Source organism: Agelaius phoeniceus, chromosome 5 (genome assembly GCF_051311805.1).
Source record: "Agelaius phoeniceus isolate bAgePho1 chromosome 5, bAgePho1.hap1, whole genome shotgun sequence".
NCBI lineage: Eukaryota > Metazoa > Chordata > Aves > Passeriformes > Icteridae > Agelaius > Agelaius phoeniceus.
Window position 1 is genome coordinate 25549408 of NC_135269.1, and position 21592 is coordinate 25570999.

The 21592-nt window shown below is 38.8% G+C and overlaps 1 protein-coding gene across 5 annotated transcripts in view; it reads right to left on the minus strand.

The window, feature by feature from the left end:
• Window positions 1–2936: 2936 nt before the first annotated feature.
• IFT56 (intraflagellar transport 56) overlaps window positions 2937–21592 on the minus strand; it is a 66693-nt gene continuing 48037 nt past the window's right edge. The window contains exons 15-19 of one of the 5 annotated variants that reach the window (XM_077178653.1): window positions 20944–21013; window positions 18454–18560; window positions 16135–16268; window positions 14607–14741; window positions 2937–5140 (exon numbers count right to left, since the gene is read on the minus strand). In XM_077178653.1, coding sequence (XP_077034768.1) covers window positions 14630–14741; window positions 16135–16268; window positions 18454–18560; window positions 20944–21013 — 423 coding nt within the window. In that variant the 3' untranslated portion in view covers window positions 2937–5140; window positions 14607–14629. Of the gene's footprint in view, window positions 5141–5199; window positions 5558–5611; window positions 6579–13211; window positions 13650–13692; window positions 14742–16134; window positions 16269–18453; window positions 18561–20943; window positions 21014–21592 lie in introns of those variants that run through there. The other 4 variants (XM_077178650.1, XM_077178651.1, XM_054631534.2 and 1 more) reach the window with 4 other exon arrangements.

Genomic DNA, 21592 nt, shown 5'->3' on the forward strand with positions numbered 1-21592 from the left:
CCCGCCTCACACGTTCGGTGACACCGCTCTCCGCGCTCCCTCCCACCGGCCCCGGCTCCTCCCTCTCCCTCCTCCCCGCTCCGCCGCCCGGTCGGAGCTACCCCTACGTTCTCCTCGCCGCCCCCGCCATCTTGGCGCCCCCCCACATAAATAGAGCAGCCCCGCAGCCCGCGCAGGCGCAGCCGGGCCCGCGTCGCTGCTGTTATTGCTCAGCTTCCCCCGGACGTCAGCGCGGCCGCCACCGCCCACACGCCGCGGGCGCCGGGCCCGCCCCCGGTTGCCGGGGCGATGCGCACGCCGGGCCCGCTGCCGCCGCCTGCAGCCGCGGGGGCTGCGCAGCGTTCATCCTCCTGGGGCACCGGGCCCGCTGAGGGGAAGGTCCGCTGAGGTCCCCAAAGTCGGCGGCTGCGGGTCAATCACCAGAGAAAAGCCACCCGTGCGGGGAGAGCGGCGTTCCCAGCCAGAACGGCGCGGACGCGCCGTGTCTCGGTAGCATCAGCCCACGCTGAGTGGAACAGCTGAGGACATCGGGGTTTTACAAAACCATGCCGTATGGCGGGGTTGATCGCACCTTGTTCCTACAGAAGAGCAGCCGCTGCCCGGGGTGCCGGTCTGCCCTCCGCGGCACAGAGCTTGTTCAGTGGCCCTGCCTGGTCTGGAGGGCACCCGCTCTGACTGCAGGGAGCAGTTGTGGCTTGTTGGGAAAGAGCTGCGAGAGGCAGAGAGAGAGAGAGGGGACGACGCGAGAAAGGCAGGGTTTGAGCAGCAGCGAGACTTCCCTCATGAGCAGGAGCTGCCTGCAAATACTGCAAGTGTTTCAGTCTGTCACCACCTACTTTGACAGACTGATGGCTGGTATTTCCAGATGGAGGTATGCCACCAAGGCAATGTGAAGTTTCAGGAAGCTTATGAACATCATGAGTATTGTATCCTCTAGCTGCATTGGAGCAGAGAAAAAGACATTACCATTTTGGGGGCATTTTTTAGTCTCAGAAATACTAGGTAGGAGTGGGTCTATTCTCTTTTTTAAAAATGTACTCATGCAAAGCAGGCAATTTACATCTATTATTTTGCATAATGATAACAGACTATTCTGTGCATCACATTACTCCACTTTTCAAACTACATCCATCACTGTGCTTGATGTTTTCCTGTCATTGCATAGGAAGCCTTTTGACTTGACTTTTTAATTTCATCTAGACTCCAGAGAAGATCCGTGACACTAGAACAATATTACTGAAAGTTATAACATCAATAACGGGGAATGGAGGGCATTCCAGAATACTGCTTGCAGCAGCAAGTCAGTGCAATGACTGACCCGATCTGAGAAATGTAAACTTTCCTTTTGAGGCTTGAAACTTTGTTGAGCTTTATAGTCTAAGGGACTTGTTTTATCTTAAAGCCTTGCACGTTGTGGTGCAACTAGCAAGCTTAGTAGAGGTGGATGTATTCCTCAAATATGTTTTGGCTTTCAGCATCATAATAACATGATTTGGTAGTTGCACTTGTTCTCTGTTGAGAATTTCATACAGCTATCAGCTGATGCACAAAATAGGAAATGTATTTCTGGATTCAAACTGAGTGAGCAGCCGTAAGCTCCAGACCTCTGGACCCTGCCAGGAAGATTCTGATTCTCATCAAAGTTTCTGTGTAATCTGTGCCATTAAATCCTGTGATGGTAAAAACGGGCCTTTCCTCAGAAAAAGAGCAGTTTATTGCATATCAAACAGAACTCTTATGTGGAAGTCACAGGCTCTTCTGCAGCTCTGCTGAACTCTTTTTTCAATTACCAGATGGGTGACTAGACCTTGAAATAAATACAAGAATACAACAGGTAGTTTCTTGACAGATAATACTGGGATATATCCATGGAAAGTGATAAACTATGTATTTTAAGTATCCAATGTAAAACTCCATTCAGTCTTTCAGTCTCCTAAGATATAGGGGACTATATTCAGAAGTAATCAATGTAGGGCATGCCAGAATAAAATCAGTTTTATGAGTACCTGAATCCAGTGCTTCATATTGTCTTGTAGTGTAGATACAAGGAAGACCAGTGTAGAGTAGACCTGGAACTACATCTTGGTCAGATTTTTAACATGCTTTTAAAGTAGGGGGAAAAAAAAAGCTGGAAAGGAACAATCATGATTCAACCCATAGCAGGGTTACAGAGAAAACCAGAAGTAGTTCTTGGAAATAGTTTCAGGTGGCCATTTGTTCTGAGATTGTAGACCTTGATATTTAGAAGCAGCCTTTCACATCTAAGGTTACTATGAAATAGTAATTCATATGCCCCCTTTTCTCCTAGGATTTTAATTAGACAAGTAAACCCTCTATTTCTGTATTATCTGATCTCTAAGCATCTTAGAGTGCACATACCATTTTTATATGGCTTAGTATTTGTTTATGCAACTGGACAAACAGTAGTTCTGGATCTTTGCATTTAAAGTGAAGTCACTAAAGACAGTTTGCCCTGTGTATCTGAACTAAATCAAAAAGAACCTTGGCAGCAGAGCCAAGCATAGTAGGTACTGGAATATGTTAATGTTACATTTGGTCTGACATACTAGAACCATTTGGAAAAGAAAACAACCAAATTCACTAGATCATAACCTCAAGGAATTTGGTTTTAAATACACCATAAGAGTTCCAGGCTTGTACCATTTCAAACACATTCAGTAGGAGTCAGATTTGTAATTTATCCATACTTTTTATTCTGTTTTCCTACCTGTTTTGTTCTTTGTCATTAAGCTTCATCTCAGGTACTGTCTGTACATAGTATAATGTGCTGCCCTTGTCAGTGCAACACCAAATTTAACAAGTATCATTTTTAAAAAGTAACTAGAGATGTGCTGCCAGTTACTTTGCTTTCTCTCAGGATATGGCCATGTTAAATAGTCCAACATTGAATACAGATTCCTTCCCTTTGTATGTTATATGAAGGACACTGAGAGGCACATTAAGAGTTTTAAAAAATTTAACAACTACACAAAGAGAGGTGATACTGAAACAGCTTTTTATTTCACTGGTGAAAACCAGTATGAGTAGATCAGACAAAGTGGATGCTTGGAACTACAGATGCTACAGCCACATCAGTGAGCAGCAGTTTGTTGACCTGACTTAAGTTTCAAATACAGAAAACAACAGAGACAGACCAGCAAACTGCAGAGGCCTCTACTTTGGTGCAGGTTGGATCCTCCTGCTCTGCTTTGGACTGGCTTCCCTGTCTGCAGCACTCTCATGTTTTTGGGCTGTGTTGGTTGTGGTAGAGCTGTACAGAGCTGTACCCTGTTTCATTACAGACCAGTGGTCACTGTTCTCCTGGACCTCATGGAAGCCATTTTCTGGCTTCCTCTGGGCTGGACACCCCACAGCAGCAGGCCCAGGGTCACACCAGAAAGCAGAGCTGTCCTTATCATCAATTATATCTGTCTCCAAGGAGCTTGTTTTCAGCTTCAAAGGCTATTACTACATAATAAGCTTAGGTGGCATGGGATGGCAGTTTGTTCTCTCCTTTCCTTAAGGTGAGCACTGCGAGCTACATTAGAGGTAACAGCTGTAGTGGCAGCCAGCTCATAACAGTGGCAGTCACATCTCCACTGCTCAAAAGTCTCCAAGACAGAGAGAGAATATCCTCATTTACCATGAGCTGCTTCCTCACTATATCCTTGATTTCTTATGGTCCAACCACACATCTTGTTGATCCTTGTGGTCCTTTCACTGGAACTGCTGCCACAGCAGCTGCAGCTTCTATTTCTGTGTCAGGAGATGATACAGCCTGCAGGTTGGTTGGTGTTTATGTAGCTTTTACTAGAACTGCTGCTGCATCACAAGAATCCACTGCACCAACAATATGGTTGCTGGTTTACTGTTTAATGAGGATTTCTAAACTCTGTGGTTTTTTTTAATTTCTCTTTTCTCTTATAGCTTTACTAAGTTGCTCCCTGCTAGACCCAGAATCAAGAAATAAACCACTTGCTTTTTTTCCAAAATGAAACACCAATGCCTTTCATACCATTCAGAAAACTGATTTATCTGCAGGATCCTGCCCCCTCATATTTTTATTATTGTTGTTCTTTTAAGTAAAAATACTGTTTCCAGAAGAATATACCTCTAGCTTTCTTTCCTCAGGAATGTGTATTTAAGAGCTGTTATCAGCAGCACTGCCACATCCTTGAGAAGTCTGAAGTACACTTTTCAGTGAGGTAAACTGTTTGGAAGGACTGTAGGCAGGTAGAGAAATGCCACATTCACTCTAGGAAGGCTGTGTGCATTAGCTTCAGGTAATTAGGATCTCCTTTGATGGGGCAGTAGTATTAATTTGTCACAATTTCAAGGCAGAGGAACTGTGATAATGAACTTTATCCCATATGTTTTTATTTGCTCCCTGTGAATTGCTCAAGCCCCACTTACTGGAGAATTTGAGCCCAAGAGACACTGAACTCCTCTCCAGAGCTTTAAGAAATGCTTTGAACAAATTGACAAAAATGCAAGGTTTCAACGGCAGTAGGAAGTTTTAAAAATGGTAACAATTTTTATGCAACAAGTAGTTACTGTTCCTCTAACTGGAAGCACAGCACTTTTTACCCCTAGAAGTGGATTTAGGTGCATCTTTTGCTCACTTGCTGAGATGAGGAGTTGGTCTTCCAACACCATGTTTTGTGCCAGAACAACATAAATAGCATGACTGTGTATCTCAGAGGTAGCTGATGGGAAAAAAAATGTTGGCTTTTATCTCACTTAAGCTAGAAATCAGGGCAAGTCATCAAGTGAAAGAAGTCAAGGGATTTACAGGAAGGGATGTGTCATGGTAGTGTGAGTTCCTCAACCAAAGGTGAGGGTGTTATCATCCCTGCTGTTCAGAAGAATTTTCTCAATGAGAAATTTAAAGCTGACACAAGTTCTGAATGACTGGTGATTTTTATGGCCTACAGAACATTGTAACATTCTTTAAGCTAATACATAGGATAAGACTGTTGACTTAGAGAAACTTCAGAGAAAATTCAAAGCCTCAGGAGCTTCATTTAGATGGAGTTGCAAGTTAGGAAGAAAAAGCAGAGAGAGAAAAAGGAAAGAAGAATTGCATCCTTGTCAAGGAAGAGCAAGCTGCTTGGAGAAGTTGTGGGAACATCTTTTGAGCCTGGAGAGAAGATGAAATATTAAGACATTAAACATCAGCTCTTAAGTAGGTGCATTTACCAAGCAGAATATGGGTCAGTTGTTCCTTTGGGTAACAGTAGCAAAATCAATTGTAACTAACAAGATAAGAACCCTTTTCTAGTTACTTCTTATTTTTTACTTGTTAAGAATTGTTTCTGCTTCTGGTGTCAAGATTTCTTGCTGGAGCAAGCATGCAACTTTTGTCCTAGTGCTAAGGGTGAGCTCAGTAGAGTTATGACAAATAAGCTGTAAACTTCTATAGTAGTAATGATTCCAGGTGGTGTGTGAACTCTGTCTTAAATGACATTAATTTGGGGATGTCAGCCCTTGAGATGTTTTCTCTGCCAAGCAGTGGATCCCTAGGAAATTCCTCTTTGCAGGTTTATTCTTTACTTTTCTAAGAAGGAAGAAAAAACAGGGGAAAAATTAGTTACCTTCTAAGTGATCACAAGAAAATTAAAGCCACTGAATTACCAAAATAACAAGCAATAGGACAAGAAAAAGTTGACCTCAAATTGCACCAAAGGGGGTTTCAATTGGATATTAGGAAAAATTTCTTAATCAAAAGGGTTGTCAAGCAATGGAACAGGCCACCCAGGGAAGTGGTTGGCTTACACTCCCTGGGGGTATTTAAGGGCTACGTAGATGTGGCATTTAGGGACATGGCTTAGTGGTGGCTAGGGTACTGCTGAGCAAATGGTTGGATTCAATGAACTTAAACTTGTAATTTTCAACCTGAACGATTCAATAGGTCTTTAAAATAACCTTTTCGTTGAAATCCTAGATTTTTTTTTTTTTTTGTAGATAGAAAGAAGAGCAAGAAAATTAATCAGAAATAAACACAGAAGGGATTTTGTAGAGGAGTACCCAGTAATATGCGTGGGCACACACACACTTTCCTTAAAAATACAAGCATATAGAAAGGCAGCAGACTTCAATGAACTGACAAAGAAACTTAAACTGAGGAGCATCTGCCTGTTACATGTTGATTGTGACAATCACTTAAACTGTACCTAAGCAGAATTTAAAGCTGAAGAGGAGCTGTCTTTGAAAAGCGCAGACTGCTTTAATGGTAGCTCTTTTATGATTCACACCTGCTCATTTGAAAGTGTAAAAACACCTAGACGTTTACAGAGGTTGTGAGGGATTATGTGCTCTGGGGAGTTCTCCCCCACTTTTTCCTCATTTGCACTATTTCTTTAAAGATATTTGTGGCACGGGATGCTTATCTCCGATGAAAAGCCTGTTCCATCAGGCCAGCACCCCTGGAGGCAGCCGAAGATTAACAGGCTGTCTGAAACTTTGGAGTCAGGTTATTGTCTTATCTCTGCATTGTTGTCTGCCGGTTTTATTCTCCCAATAGCAATGAAAGCCACACAAGAATATGAGTCATGATTTCCTGTAGCTGTGCCACCCACCTGTAAAACGAGAAAGAAAGACTAGCCAGGTAGGGACTTCTCAGTGTGAATTGCAATTTCTACACTTAAAGCAGTAGTAATGCTGTTTAATGAACTAAAAGGGTCTGGAGGTAATTCTCAGAAGTACAAAAGGTAATGTGCCACAGATTTGCCCTCTCAGGGTCTCTTTTGTGGGTGCTGACCTAGGAGAAGACGAACACTCTTGGCATCCTTTAGAGTGGACTCAGGCAGAGTGCTGGCTAAAGAAGCCTTGGTCAATTGCCATGGTGCTATTTCCTAGTTTTTAGTGAAATATAAATATTGTGATAATTATAGGAAACCTATTTTTATTAAATACTGTAATATATTTTAAATTATTATAGTTACTGTTCAGGCAACACCTGTCATGCAATGATCATCCTTCCAAAAAGGAGAATTTCATGTAGATGGCATATATGTAGATGGCAAAGCAACCTTCTAAAAGTTATTAAGACATACAACATAATATTTGCTGTGACCTTGAAGAAATATTTTTCTTTTTTGTTTCTCCTTTCACTTTCAAGCTGGTTTTACCAAAACTCCAATTTCCTACCCAAGTTTTTCAATGCCTCTCAGCACTTTGGAAACTGTTTTTACTGATGTAAGTTCCACACCTAGGTAAGTGCACATTATCACAGACAGCTGAGAGTGATTGCATAAACAAATTACTACATTTTTAACATTCATACAAGCTTATGATCAGAATAGTCAGAAGCATACTTTGCATGTGCAGTTCAGCATTTTCATACTTCCACGATTTTATTTCCAAGCCAAACTGCCTTCAAAAAAGCAAAGCTCATATTTATCACTGAGAATTAACTACATACCAAACTTGCAGATTCAACACAAAGCTGCTTTTGATTTGCCACAGTATTAAAAATAGCATCTGAAAAATTACATATGAAAAACGACTTTTCATACATGAATAATTTAAATAGACAAATGAAATTCTTTAAAACTATTTTTTTTCCACCTCAAGTTGGATTTTCAAAAGACATGATGTGAAGTTTTTGGAGCATATTAAAACAAGTGTAGAATAGCAGCAATAGAAGTGGTGATTTTAAGAACAGACTGGATGATACATACCCAAAATGCCTGTGAAAACAAACTACATTTTCTGTATAACATTTCTATTTCAGATTTCATTTTTCTGACCTTAAAAGAATTGCCCCTGACATTGGTAAATAATAGTACAGTCTACTCTTATCTGAACACCTCCTCACTGTTTTAAGAGACTGAGTTATTCTTAGTGTCATGTTGACTTTTAGTCTTCCACAGTGTTAAAAATAGGTTAGAAACTGTTGTAAAATAGTTGACAGATTGTTAAGCATGTACTGTTAGTTTGGTTATGGTAAAAGGGGTTTAAAAGGGTAGTTATAAGAAACACCTTACTCAACCTACCATAATACACCTAAGTAAAGTGCCCCACCCAAAGCGAAACGAGCCAGCCTGGACAGAATTGTCATGGGCCAATCAAGCCCCTTAAACCTTCATGCAAATGAAGGATCCAAAAAGAAACTAATCCAAAGGGACAAAAAACAGGATAAAGAGGGGCTTCTGACCTACTGAATGCTTGCCGCTCCACCGAGGACATCGCTGCTCAATAAGAGCCAGCGCCGGCGTTGAAGCATGCTAGACGGGAATGCTCCTGCTCGGCCCGCGGGCCCCCTAGCATCAGGCTTTTCTTTTTCTTATAATAAATGCTGAAATCACTTTAGTACAAGGAGCCTGCTCTTGTTTTTAACAACAGGACTTAGCGTTTTAACAAATCTGAAAATATCTTGCCTTGAATGCCTGTGAATTGGGAGTGATGCAAATCATGCTCAGAGGTGGTGCAAGGGGAGGAAGAGAGAAGTGGAAAGCATCAGTACTTTACAGTAGTCCAGTAGTCCTGTAAGGCCATCACATTAATGGGGAGACAGGAAGGGAAAACACTCAGTAGGGAACTAGGATGTGCAGAATGAAAAGTGATAAAACCTGCTTGAGAACAACTGGCTAAACTGAGTCAGGAGTCTTGTAAAGCTTGCCTCAGAAATTACTTTGCTGTGACCAGAAAATAGCTCTTATGCCTTTAAATGGTGGGGAAAACCACCACAATTTTATATAGACAGCTTCTCAGTTTGTTCAGTAATGACTAAGTTCAGCACATGTGGCATCATGAATAAGTCAGACAAAAGTAATACTGAACTGGTAGAATGAAAACGTTAGGATAGATAATGATCCATATGGGAATATACCAGGCAGTTTATGACTTGGTTTATCAGGTTTTGTAATTTAATTTTTGTAACAGTTTCTTAGAGACAGCTTTCACACATGGATTCATGAGACAGATGAATCACTCATGTGATCTGAGTAAATTCAACAGCTCTGCAAAATAAGACACTGAGTTTTGTCACATAATGGCTCCCCATATAATGGCCTCACCCATTAATGTAAGGCAAGAAAAAGAGTACAAATAGCTTTAGAGTAGACATGCATAATGATCCCATCATGCTTAAGAAGGACAAAATCATCCAAGAAAATTGTAGCTGTTACAATAATGTTGGAATTAGAGCTCTTGGAATTGGAGCATGGTTCTTTACTACATGATGTAAACATGTCAACATTATTATATGTGTTCTTAAAAAGTTACCTTTTATAATTCTGAACTGTTGTGTGTGGTTTTTTCCACAGAACTGACCACATGGAAGTTTCTTACAGTGATCAAGGTGGAGTCTAAGGCTTATTACTCATCTCCAGTTAAGGACCAGCTTAAGGTGTGGTTTAAGGACTGCAAAAAACTCAATGCAATTCCTAGGTTCATGGAACAGCATACGTAGTATCCCACTTTTTAGTTTGATTTAGCTGTATCTGAGAATCACTACAAACTATGAGACAGCATATTTCCTGTTCAAATAACTGGAGACCCATAGTCTTGAAGGTCTATTGTAAAAGCATATTAAAGACCATTATTTATTTTACTGCATTATTTTAAATTCTTCTCAAGAATTACTAAGAATAATACCATGTGAAACAACTAAGCACAATTCAAGCATGTAAACATGAATTGAAACAGAAGTTCTCTTTTTATTTGAAGAATACACTGTGTCACTGTGTCTTATCAAAAGTCACAGCTCTTACTAAATATAGACATTACTTTTGTTTTTAAATCTATAAATAGATGCTAATGTAATTCATCAATTAAGCAAGACCTATCAGGAATTTAGGAGCTGTCCCTTGCCCAGAGATGTGAAATGCCTGCTTTATTTGTTCCAAATGAAAGCTTAAACTCTACGAAGTCAAAGGTAACCTTTTAGTGTGTGCCTAAATGTGATTGCAGGGTCAAAAAAAGAGTTGTTTCAAATTATGCAGAAGGACTTGAGCAACTGGACTCTATTAGTCTCTCTGGGATGCTGAAAGGCTTCTTTAATAAAGAATGAATGGGAAATACCTCCTATGACATGGATCTTTTACAAGTTTAGCTGAATATAACAGTGCTGCAGTTCCTGCAAGTGCAATGCATACATTTCTGATGTCATATACCTAATTTTAAAAAATAGCATAATACCATATCTGAAAGGTACATGTTAAATAAGTTGAGAATGATAAATGATGAAAAGCAGCCATCAGTCATCAATAACAATGTCTTGGGGATCCTGCAAGTATGGAGGATCCAACAAACCCCTTGATGACTCAGATATAGCTGTAAAACCGTGCTAATAAATAGCTCCAGAAAAACAAACTAGTAATTAGTGGGGATAAGCAGTCATGCAGAGTGATCTGCGTAAGGTGGAAAACTAAGCCAATTTGAACAAAATGTATTTTTGTAGAACAAAAGGTAGGCTGTCTCTTCCAAAGGATAGACTGTATTCTGGAAAATACCAATTCTGGAAAAATCCTAGCTATCATGTCCCAGCTAAGAACCAGTTTAGTGCAAGGCTCCCCTGTGATAATATGGCCAAAAGGGTGAATGCAGTCTTTGAGTACCTCTGCAGAAGAATAGCAAGCAGCTCTATGGAGAAGCATATTCTAATGTTACATACAGAGATAAATTTTGTCCAGTGCTAAGCAGCCATGTTTTCAAAAAAAATCTGTTGGCAAACCAACTGCCAATGTTCCAGCCAGCAAGACACCTTTACAGGGGAATCTGTCTTTCATACAAACAAGAATTGACTTGCTGCACTTTAAAAGACAAAAAAGAACTCCAAAGAAAACCACAAAAAAACCAAACCAAACTAAAGAATGCCGGGCTTTAATGGTTAACAGCAATGATGAACATTGGAAGAACTGACTATGAGAAAACAAAGCTAAACAAGTTGAATTTAGAATTAAGGTACAATTTCTAAAAAAGCAAATATGATAAACCATTTGAATAAATTTCAAAATAAAACTATGGATTTTTCATTGTCCATCTTCAAATTAACACTCTTAAGTTTTTCTGGCAAATATTTTATGGTAAGTCGAGTTAGTTATTGGATTCAACACTGGTGAAATCTACCATCTTGCACTACATAGTCTTAGGCCGGCTTATCTATCACTTGATTAATGACTTGATTTTAATGTTATTGGTAACACTTTCATGCCATTGTCTGCTTATTCAATCACCATGTCATAGACTGGAAGAGAAGAGGGAAATTTGGAAATGAAACTTCAAAAAGAGTGAGTGGAAGTTACTTCTGGAGATAATACAGAGGAAAAATGGTCAAAGAGTAAAGCAGTGGGCAAAATCTAGATGTTTTCTTCAATGCATGTATAGCTCCCACATAGTGAAGCTACAAATAGCAGCAGCCATTTAGGTAATTGTTTACTTTGTGTCTGACTGCCTACTAGCCAAGCTCCTCATTCACACTCAGACAGCTTTCTTATGAAGATCAATGAGCCAGCTTGCAGCTGAGGGAACCACATAAACCTAAATGCCTGCTACAGTCCAGAGCTATAATGTGACATGACTTTTCTTTCACAGTGAACTTGTCACCTCCAGTTTAATTCACTTAGGTGTTACTGTCATAGCTGTTGTTCAGGTATTAACAAGTTTAATTCAAGGTTGACTTTCTTATCCATCAGGAATGGGTCAGCACTCAACTAAAAGCAGTTACATGTTATTTGGGGTTTGGCTTTCTCTACTAGTGACTATTAATGCTATGATTGCTAGCAGAGCAGCTTCTGTGCATTCTCTGTAACTTATTTTTCCAGAATCAGATGCTTATTCGGAGTATAACTCTAATTTCCATATTCTTCCTTGAAATTATAATGATGCAGCAATTTCTTTCTGCTTTAGTCTTCCTTTCATTACATTATCTGAAATGCCACTGTTTCAATTTTATATTCACTTACTCCTGACCCAATAAATTTACCCATTTCACTGACTCTTCACATGCATTCTTCACTGCCTGCTTGCTCAATAGGTCATTTGCCTTCACTCCTAGCCATCCTATTTAGAGTACCTCGACTCCTTAAATTTCCACAATTTAGGGAAATATGGAAATGGACAGGGATGAAATTTTATCTATTCTTTACTACCTTTCATTTCTGTATCAGCTAAGGCAACTTCTCATCTCTGTTCTTTGAATATGACCTCAGATTAAACAATGGAAGACACATTCTAGATGTATTTCTATAAACACCAGTATTTCAGTACTTTTCTTGTTCTGCATTTTACTAGTACCTACATATCTGTTCTATTACCGAGACCTAAAAATGGTAAGACAGGATGTAAAATACCTTATTTCATCACTGCTCAAGGCAAAGCCCTGCAGTCCCGTTTTATCTTAAATGATAAAAGCTTTATTGCCAGTCAATAAAATGCGCTGTGCTAAACCCCACGTTATTTAGCATATCAAATATGACATTATGGCTACAGTAAATAAGGTGAGTTTAAAAACCAAACTTCTTCCCTTCTGCATTAAAACTTCTTGTCACAGACAAGAGAAATTAAAATTGGCCCCCAAGCCCTTATGCTGCAAAACCATCACACTTATTTCAGAAGATTCAACCAACATGTAAAATGGTCTGTAATGGATTTGGATGCTCTTCAGCTCTCCTGCAGGTTAAGCTTCAATAAAGGGAGTAATTAGATGCATTTAACATCTGCTACAAAGTCACCAACATGATTTTTTGAAGCTTTGTACCAAGATTCATAATTGTATTCCCAATCTGTTTCCAAGTTAATTAAACTGAGATGGAAAAGAAAAATGCTGTTCATGAGTGAAGTGTTTTGTAACTACTTTCAGTGAAAATACTGCTCCTTTCACACCTCTTTTGAATGAGTGTAACATTGGCCCTGCTGAAAGGCTCATTGTTGCTAGTGCGATGGATCAGTTTCTAGATTTAAGTGCAAGTAACCACAACTATCAATGTACTTCTAGACACCTGAACAATGATACCCACATTTTTGCTTAAAGCAGTAAAACCAGACACATTATATGGCAGAAAGGTGTGCATGTTCCACATACATCCAGCTGCCTTAGTTTCAGCAAACTACTATAAGATCAGGACCAAGGCCATTGGCCTGTCTCTCACTGATTAATGAACATGCACTTAACAATCAGCCACAAACCTGCCCTCTTCCACAGCAAAATGAATACGCTATTTCAACTTCTGCAATGTGAAGCAACACAGACCAATCAGACATTCAACTGTAGATTCAAATAAGAGCTTTAATCAATGCACAGACAGTAGGGAATATGGTATTCTCAATTCCCCTCAAAAGATAAAAAAATACTTAAGTATTTTACAAATTTATAAAATGTAAAGTTTTCTTTTACAAATAATATACAAATGCTTTTACTATCAAATGTATAAGACAATTTTGTTACAACTGTTGCCTTCTTTTAGAATTATGTATTCCCTGAACTGTTCTCCTTAAAAAAACAGGACAGTATAATAAATCCATAAGTATAATGAATATATTGCTCATGACAGTGGTAAATGCTGAACAAAATAATTCAAAAGATCTTTTTATCCATCAGATTGCTAAAGTTCTCATGTGAACTATATTAACATGAAGAAATGTTCTGAGTGTTAAATTTCAAAGTGAGATTGAACAATTCCATCAGTCAAATAAGTCTCCATGCTCTGAAAAAGATGATAAGAGAGAAAACAATCCTTACAGACAAAAAAAAAAAAAAACAAATTAGGGTATTGGTAGATATATTGAATTGAAATTCAATATATATATATATATATTGAATTGAAATTCATCCAGAAAAGGATACTCCTCAGAATACCCAGATAGATAATCTTTGAAAGTCCTAAAGAAGAAAGACCTTTCACAAGGGCATGTAATGACAGGATAAGAGGGAACGGTGTCAAACTGAGATTATGTTTAGCTTAGGTATCAGGAAGAAATTCTTTACTGTGAGGGTGGTGAGGCACTGGAACAAGTTACCCAGAGCAGTTGTAGATGGCCCACCCCTTGAACTGTTCAAGGCCAGGTTGGATAAAGTATTGAGGAACCTGAGCTCTGAGTAAAAAAAACTGTCTGAAAGCTGTACCTGCCCATGGCAGGTACCTGCCCATGGCAGCCCATCAACTAGGTGATCTTTAATGTTCCTTCCAACCCAAACCATTTTATGATCATATGATTCTATGCTAAGCCTTTTGTATTATCTGATACCCCCTAGCAGTGCCTAATGGTATCACTGTCACCATCTCTATTTGCCTCACTCCATCACTTGCTAAAGTAGGTTTGTCTGAGTCATGTAACAAATTGTTCTTCTCCAGAGGCCAAAAGGCTTGCTGGGGAAAAAACCCACCATGCAGTTCAGTAACTTTTGTGGAGGAATATTTGAGGAGCACCTTGATTTTTTAGACAGTTGGAACTACTATTAAAAAATCTCTCAGGAATAGAGTGGTACAACAGAAAAAATGCCAATAAAGTTGCTGTATGTTTTGAATCTCGCTGCAGGACATTCTTCCTCAGCTGGGTCAACCTGCTTGAATGCCTAAAGTTCTGCAAGGACGGAGATACCCAGAATGCACAGGAGAAACCAAGACCTTTGTCTTCCAGCCAGACATACAGTAGCAACTGACCTGGTTCATTTTGTGACACTGACTCAAACAGGGACTCTGTTCTCCTTGGCCCACTTTTTCATGACGCGAACAATGTACTCTACTTGAGAATTACCAGTGCTCTTCAGAAGGTGCAGAACTTCCCGCAGAGTCTCTCTACAAGGGTGAAAAGTGAAGATTTAAGTGAGGGTTAGACTCAACTGATACAATAAACTGCTCACATCAAACTATTTCACAAAACATAGGTTCTCTGAGACAGAGAGGTCCATTCATCTACAGTGCTGGAATAGGTTAAAATGCACGATAGATGCAATCCCAGAGACAAAAAAAGCGATCAACAAAAAAGTCTTGTATACAATTGTAAAGAAATGATAAGTTAAAAAATAAAATCATGAACATGTAATTAGTTTAGTGTCTGCATATGTGTGTATTTGTATACATACCCTCACTCTTGCAAAATTGTTCCCCAGAACAAACCAAACTTAAAAAAAAATCTTTAATGTTATTTGCTAGTCTTTAGTATGGCAACATCTAGCTTAATGCTGCCAAAGCACTTTACACATAACACAATACACATAAACACAAATAACATGGAAATCAACATTCCTAATAGAATAAACCTATTACTATTAAACCTATATAAATCCTGCTGCAGCTTGCCATTTAGTTTACAATAAGAACTTAATTGCATACTTTGAAAAACAGGCAAGTTATGTGTATTTTACTGCATCTGCTGCAGTGATTGTTAAAAGGACACTTGAAAGGTATAGTAGTTAATGAGATTATTCCAGCAGAGAAGTGAATAGAAGGAAGGTGTAGAAGCCAAGATACACACCTACCAGTCATATAGGAAACAGCAACTTTGGCCAGAAGACAAAGGCCATCTGGCATCACAGCAGAATATTCACAAGGGAGCAGTTCTTAAATACAGCTTCACTACTCTCTCTCATTCCCCCATCCAGTGAAATGGGCCGAAAACAAAATTATCAGTAACACAGATGATTTCCTTTAAGCTTTCATCAAGTAAGTATATTTGTGTGACACGGTCAGTGTCTTCAGAAGGTAAATTTTAATGAAAGCACAGTCTCATCTACTCTTTGTTTAGAGAAATCATGTCCTTCCTACAGTGCTGAGTAAATGTTCCCTTAGTTCTGTTCTATGCATTTTAAAATGTCACGTGATAGTTTTCCATTCTTACACCATCAAGATGAAATGATGTTGTTTTCCCCCAGTTCATGAACATACTACTACACTTATAACCTAGCTTTTCCTGAGTGCTGATGACTAAAGTATTTTGGTATTTTATAGTCCACGGCACTTGCTCATATATTATTCTCTACCATATATTCTATAATTGTTGGTGTGGAAGATAGACTTCCAGCTGAAGACTGCATATGGAGCATCTGGATGGAATGTCTATTCTCTGAAAGCTCAATAGAAGATTGGAAGGTGATATGTAGTCCTAAAGCTGAGATTATAATTCTGGTTTATAGCTAGCTGAAAATAGGAAAAGAGCAATATAAATTCAGATACAACACAGAATACTCACTTTGCTTCTCGTCCAGCTAAAATCATTTGAAATACACCCACACAAGCACCTCTCTTGCCTTCCCAGTATTCAGGATTATTATCCAGTCTCTCCAGAATATCAAAGGCTTTGGCTGAATAGTAAAACTGACGCATCTGCACAGAAAGTGAAACATTATTCCTGACCACCTTTCAGAAGGGGATTAAAAACACAGAACCCAGTTTTCTGAAATCAGCAGTAAGCTGTAGAAGCAAAGTGCATTTCCCTGTTTTTCTGCAGGCAGCAAGTGACACAGAACAGGGACACTGCAGTTAAAGAAATGGGAAAGAGGTGGTATTACAACATCTTTTTTTGAGGTGCCCTTATCTAGTGTCGTACCAACTATACCAAAACCCTTGACAGAATATCAACCTCCAACTAGTCCAGACATTTGAAAATGAAACCACATTTCCTCATGTAGACATGGCCACATATTTGTTTATCTTCTGAGTTTAACTTAATCTTTTTTCTTCACTGTTACAATACAGTACAAAAGAAGATTCAGTGACTCTATAATCCAAAATTTTCCTTAGCATAGGAAAATCCCTATGTGTGCCCTATCTTTTTTCTGCCTTAGGTTCTCTACTTGTAATTGGGAACCAGGAGCAAGTTGCTTGGCAACAGTCAATGCAAAAGGAGTGACCAGATTAACTGTGGCTTTTGAAGTCAGCATAGCACATCTCATGTGGGCTGTATGAGTGCTCTCCACTTGAGCAAGCCTGAAGGGCAATGTTGTTTGTGACTAGCATTTTCCCATGAAAGATCACAGAAGGTAGACTGAGCACAACCTCCTGTCCTTTGGTAGCTGGAAGCCTGAAGAGAAAAAAGTGCAGGCTGTGGGAGCTACATTTGGAAACCTTAGTCAGAGAAACACTGGTACTACAGGATGAGTAATAATTCTCATTTCTTCACATAAATGTTGATTTTAACCACTGGTGACGGGCAAACACTTCAATGTATGGGAAGTTAAGATAGTGAGTATGAACACTACCAGATGCGTCAAAAGAAGAAGAAAAATTAGAGTACTGATCTATCCAAATTAGTATCTGATCTAGTTCCACTAAGCAAGTACAGGTTTAATGTTCTCCTTCTATCTGACATAAATCTAGGAAATGCTTCACCCCAAGTCATGTGCTGTTCCCCATATGGACAAGATGGACTATTGCATAAAAAGCATCAAGAAATTAACATGAAATACTGTGTGCCAACTTCCTCACTGACCAATTTCTATCAGCACAGCAACCAGGCATCCAGCTACACCACCTCTCAGGACACTGCTGACCTTGTTCCATTCATGTTCATTCTGTTTTCCATTGAACAAAGCCTAATGCAACTGCCTTCTTAAGTCACATCTCTGGCACTGTCTGTGGATCTCCAATATAATGTAATGTTTCAGAAACAACCGAAAAATGCCACAGAAAATCAAACAACATGGACCTTGCTATTTAGTTCAAGAGGTAAAATGGCTGCTAGTGTAGAAAGACAAATTATATTACTAAAGTAACAACTTTGGAGCAGTCATTTATGGCCATATGTAGACATATAATTAGGCTGAAAAATTTAGCTCTATATATGCAGCTTTTAAGAGCTCTAGATAAATCCAAAATATGGAGCTACTTCTCCTCTTCAGGACAAGAAGGTTTTGAAAAGAATTTAGACAAAGCAATCAACTGATTTAAGTGAGACTTTAAATGATCTAGAGAGAGATTTTACATGAGGTCTGATTGTCAACCTGCTTTCACAAATTGCAGTTATGGGAAACACCAGAGGCATAGTCACTTGCTTGAGCAACTAGACTTTTAGGGTGAGATGGTAACTGAGTAGTTGAAAGAAGTACAAGGGATAATTCTTTCAGTTTTAGAATATTGCTTTTGAGATCACAAAGAGTAACTCCCATTGCAAACTGTAAGGAAAACAATACTGTCCTGAAAAAAAAAAAAAAAAAAAAGCAGCATGAAGCATGAGGCATCTTGCTGAATCTATGCTAGATTTTTTTTCTTTTAAAGTTTTTTGTCCTTTCTACCCATAATGAATCCCTAGTAGGAGAAGCAAGTGTTATCATTATTGATAGCTCAAGCATGCAGTAATTTACCAACAGTGTAATCAATGGGTTCTCTACCAAGAAGGCCTGTAGGTTAAAATACTGACTAATCCTTGCCAACTCATTCACATTATTAGACATCCTGCCATTACAACAGAAAATTCACTAGTGATGACAATGATAAAAACTATCAAAAAATGACTGTTGATACAATCACTGAATTAACATGTTATACACCAAGCTCTAAAGAGAAAACTCACTTTGTAACAATCATTTGCAATGAGCTGCAATAGGTTAAAGGAGTCCCCTGATGTTTCCATCTTCAGATAGAGCTTCCAGGCTAGCTGTGGTTTCTTATTCATAATATCTGCAATAACAAGAAAAAGCTGGAATTGTGAAAAGAATATGCTATGCACAATATTCAGTGGCAGGTGGAACAGATATTCCTGTATTTCTTTGTTTAGTGTAAATGTCTCAGCCATGAGCATGAGGCTGGGAAGGGGAACTCGTCCTTATCTTCTGCCTTACTAGTGATAACAGCCAATTCAGCAGAGAATAGCAGCGTCAAAAGGAATAATTATAGTGTTTACATCTTAATTTATATTTCACAGATATGCAACAAGAACAACTCTCATGATTTCAGATGTGATTAACGAATAGAATGGAAAGCATCAGAGAAGTTTTTTATGCAGGACAAATGGCAATCCATTTATATGGTAAGATTTAGAATTATGTGTCCTTACAGACAAAAAAAAGTTAATTGGCACCAAACTGAGGTCTTTAATACTTGGTGCCCATGTCAGTCTAAACCTTCAATTCCCATGAATTCATAACAAATCAAAAGGAGAGGGCAGAGGTTGAAGCCCCTCCAAGCATAACAAAACTTGTCATTGCTAGAAAAAAATGTTTCTAAATTTCTAGATCCCACACTGGTTTTAAATTTGTGTATATGACTAGAATTTTTCATTGGTCTTTAAATATCACAGTTAGAAATAAATGAATCTGAATCTTCTATCTTGATGAGTAGAAATTCTACTAGGGTGTTTAAACACAAAGGTTCTATTTCTTGGTGATAAGAAGCCATTCTCTTGAATCTATGGTTGGTATTCATAATTCCAGGTTCATTCAAACACTGGGAGAAAAGAAAATATAAGTAAGTTTTCCTTTATTTTTCAAGCCTTAACAGCTGCTCTGAGAGTACCTGGCTATTCACATAAGGATCACTGTTGTGTTTTTACAAAAGAGAGACTGTTTAGCTTGTTCTATCTGTGTCCACTACGTCTATACTTATATTGCAAGTAGAATGGGTGGTAATCAACAACAAACATATAACACCAAATCACAGAATTTATAGATTCTTCTCATTTAGGAGGCAGCAAGACATCAAATTGGATTTATCTCTCATCAGCTCCAAATACCACATACAGTGGTAAACAGCCAGTTCTCAATTTCCAACACCAATCTACCTAGAGCAATGCAGTTCTGTGCTAATCCAATGGTTTTTTGACTTTCCCTTCAAGAAGAATTTGGTATAAATAGTACTATCATACTAAACAAATCTTACATTCTGTCATGTAAAAGGATGCATCTCTTGTACTTTGCCCCTTGGAAATATTTCAGCATTGAATTGTTTAATACTCAATCCCTAATTATACTCTGACATTAATGTATTATAATGTGATCTGTTAGTAATTTACATACTTGACACAAAAAGATAACTATATTCATCATTCCCATAAAAAATTCAAATAAAACATTCACAAACACAATCTGGTACTGCAGCTTAATTAAAAAGGAAATAAACTGGCACATCCTAAAACAGAGTCATAGATAGGCATCCCTATGTGTGATGTGCCTGTCTGGAAAGATCATATTAGGAGATGTTTACTACATCTAAAATATGGCATAACATCCCAAAACATACATATTTACATTCCAGGTACAACTGCTGAAAATGGTTTGATAAGAAAACATTTTTATATTGAGGCACTGTAAGGAAAACAAATTAGCCCAGGGAGTCTCAGACTTGAGTCCTCAGAAGAGCCCACTTCTATATTATTTTGCATGTGGCACAGCAGCTGTCTCTGTACTGAGGTGTACTCTGCACTGTTTTAAAAACTGGTAAATAAGATTTGCTATAGAATATTAAACACGGCAAAAGTTTCCTGGATTCAATGAAATTCAAGGAAAGAACTCTTCTAAAAGTTTTTGGAAGAAAAACACATGCTGGAGATTATAAGGATATCCCTCAGGCACAGCAGTTTGGACAACATGTAGAGTAACATGGTAGGAAGAAAAATACCATGTATGCTTGCCTGACTCTTCTCTTCCCTAGACATCTGACAGTGGCTAACCTTGAAGGCAGACAGACCCTTGAGCCTGACCCAGTATGAATGCTTCTATTTTGTATTTTACTCGGAACATTTTAGAGTTGTAACTCAGTGTTTTAAGACAGAAAGTCTTCACTCATGCAATTGAGTACACAATTGAGAGGAAAAAGGGTCACTGGTCAGGACAAAGCTGCATTGACAGTACTATAACAGCATTGCACTGAAGCAGTAATTGCTTATAAAAGCCAGAGGTATGAAAGGTGCAATAACCACCCACACTATAACTAGTGCAATCAGCTTTTCACTTTCATAGTCCTGAATCCTCCTACAACATTAAATTCAATTAGGAGAGTGGATTGCCAGGACTGACGCAATAGAGGAGGATCTGTATTCCGCAATGCTGAAAGTAAAGTGACTCACAGCAGCGAGCCAGCCAGCTAAGGTAAACAAAATCACTTTTTATCTTCTCACTCTGGATCAAAAGGAACACCTGCAGGAAGAAGGAAAAGGAAAGATTATACACGCATGTACTTTTAAACAAACAGAAGGCAAACCTTCCTCATTTCAACACACAGATAAGGTTTAAGTCACACAAACAACTGGTCATGAGAAGAGTTTGGGTATGCAATTGCAGTGCAGGGGGCATCCCTCTGTGTGGAGTAGGTGGAGGATTCACACAGTGCCCTGTTTGTCAGGGGACTTGTGCAGCTTCAGAACACCAAGCTGTGCAGAGGGTGCGGCCTGCCCTGAACAAGCGCCAGTGGGCGGCCATGCAGCACAAACAGCACAAAAGAACACTGGGCCTGTGGGAAAAGCTATTTGGAATGTGTTTGTTTAGAAAGCAATGCAAGCAATTGTATTAGCATCTTCTTGAAATACTACAAGTTTCACATGTAGATGAGACTTTCCTTCCATACATGTCAGATCATTCCAGGTCTGCAATAAGCCATTTCTAACCATTTTGGTTTCAGTAAGATTCTCAGGCAAAGCATTCATCTTTTGTACCTTACTGAACAAATACAGGTTTGTTACATTCTGCATAAAAAGGGATATGTGGGGGAAGTTATAC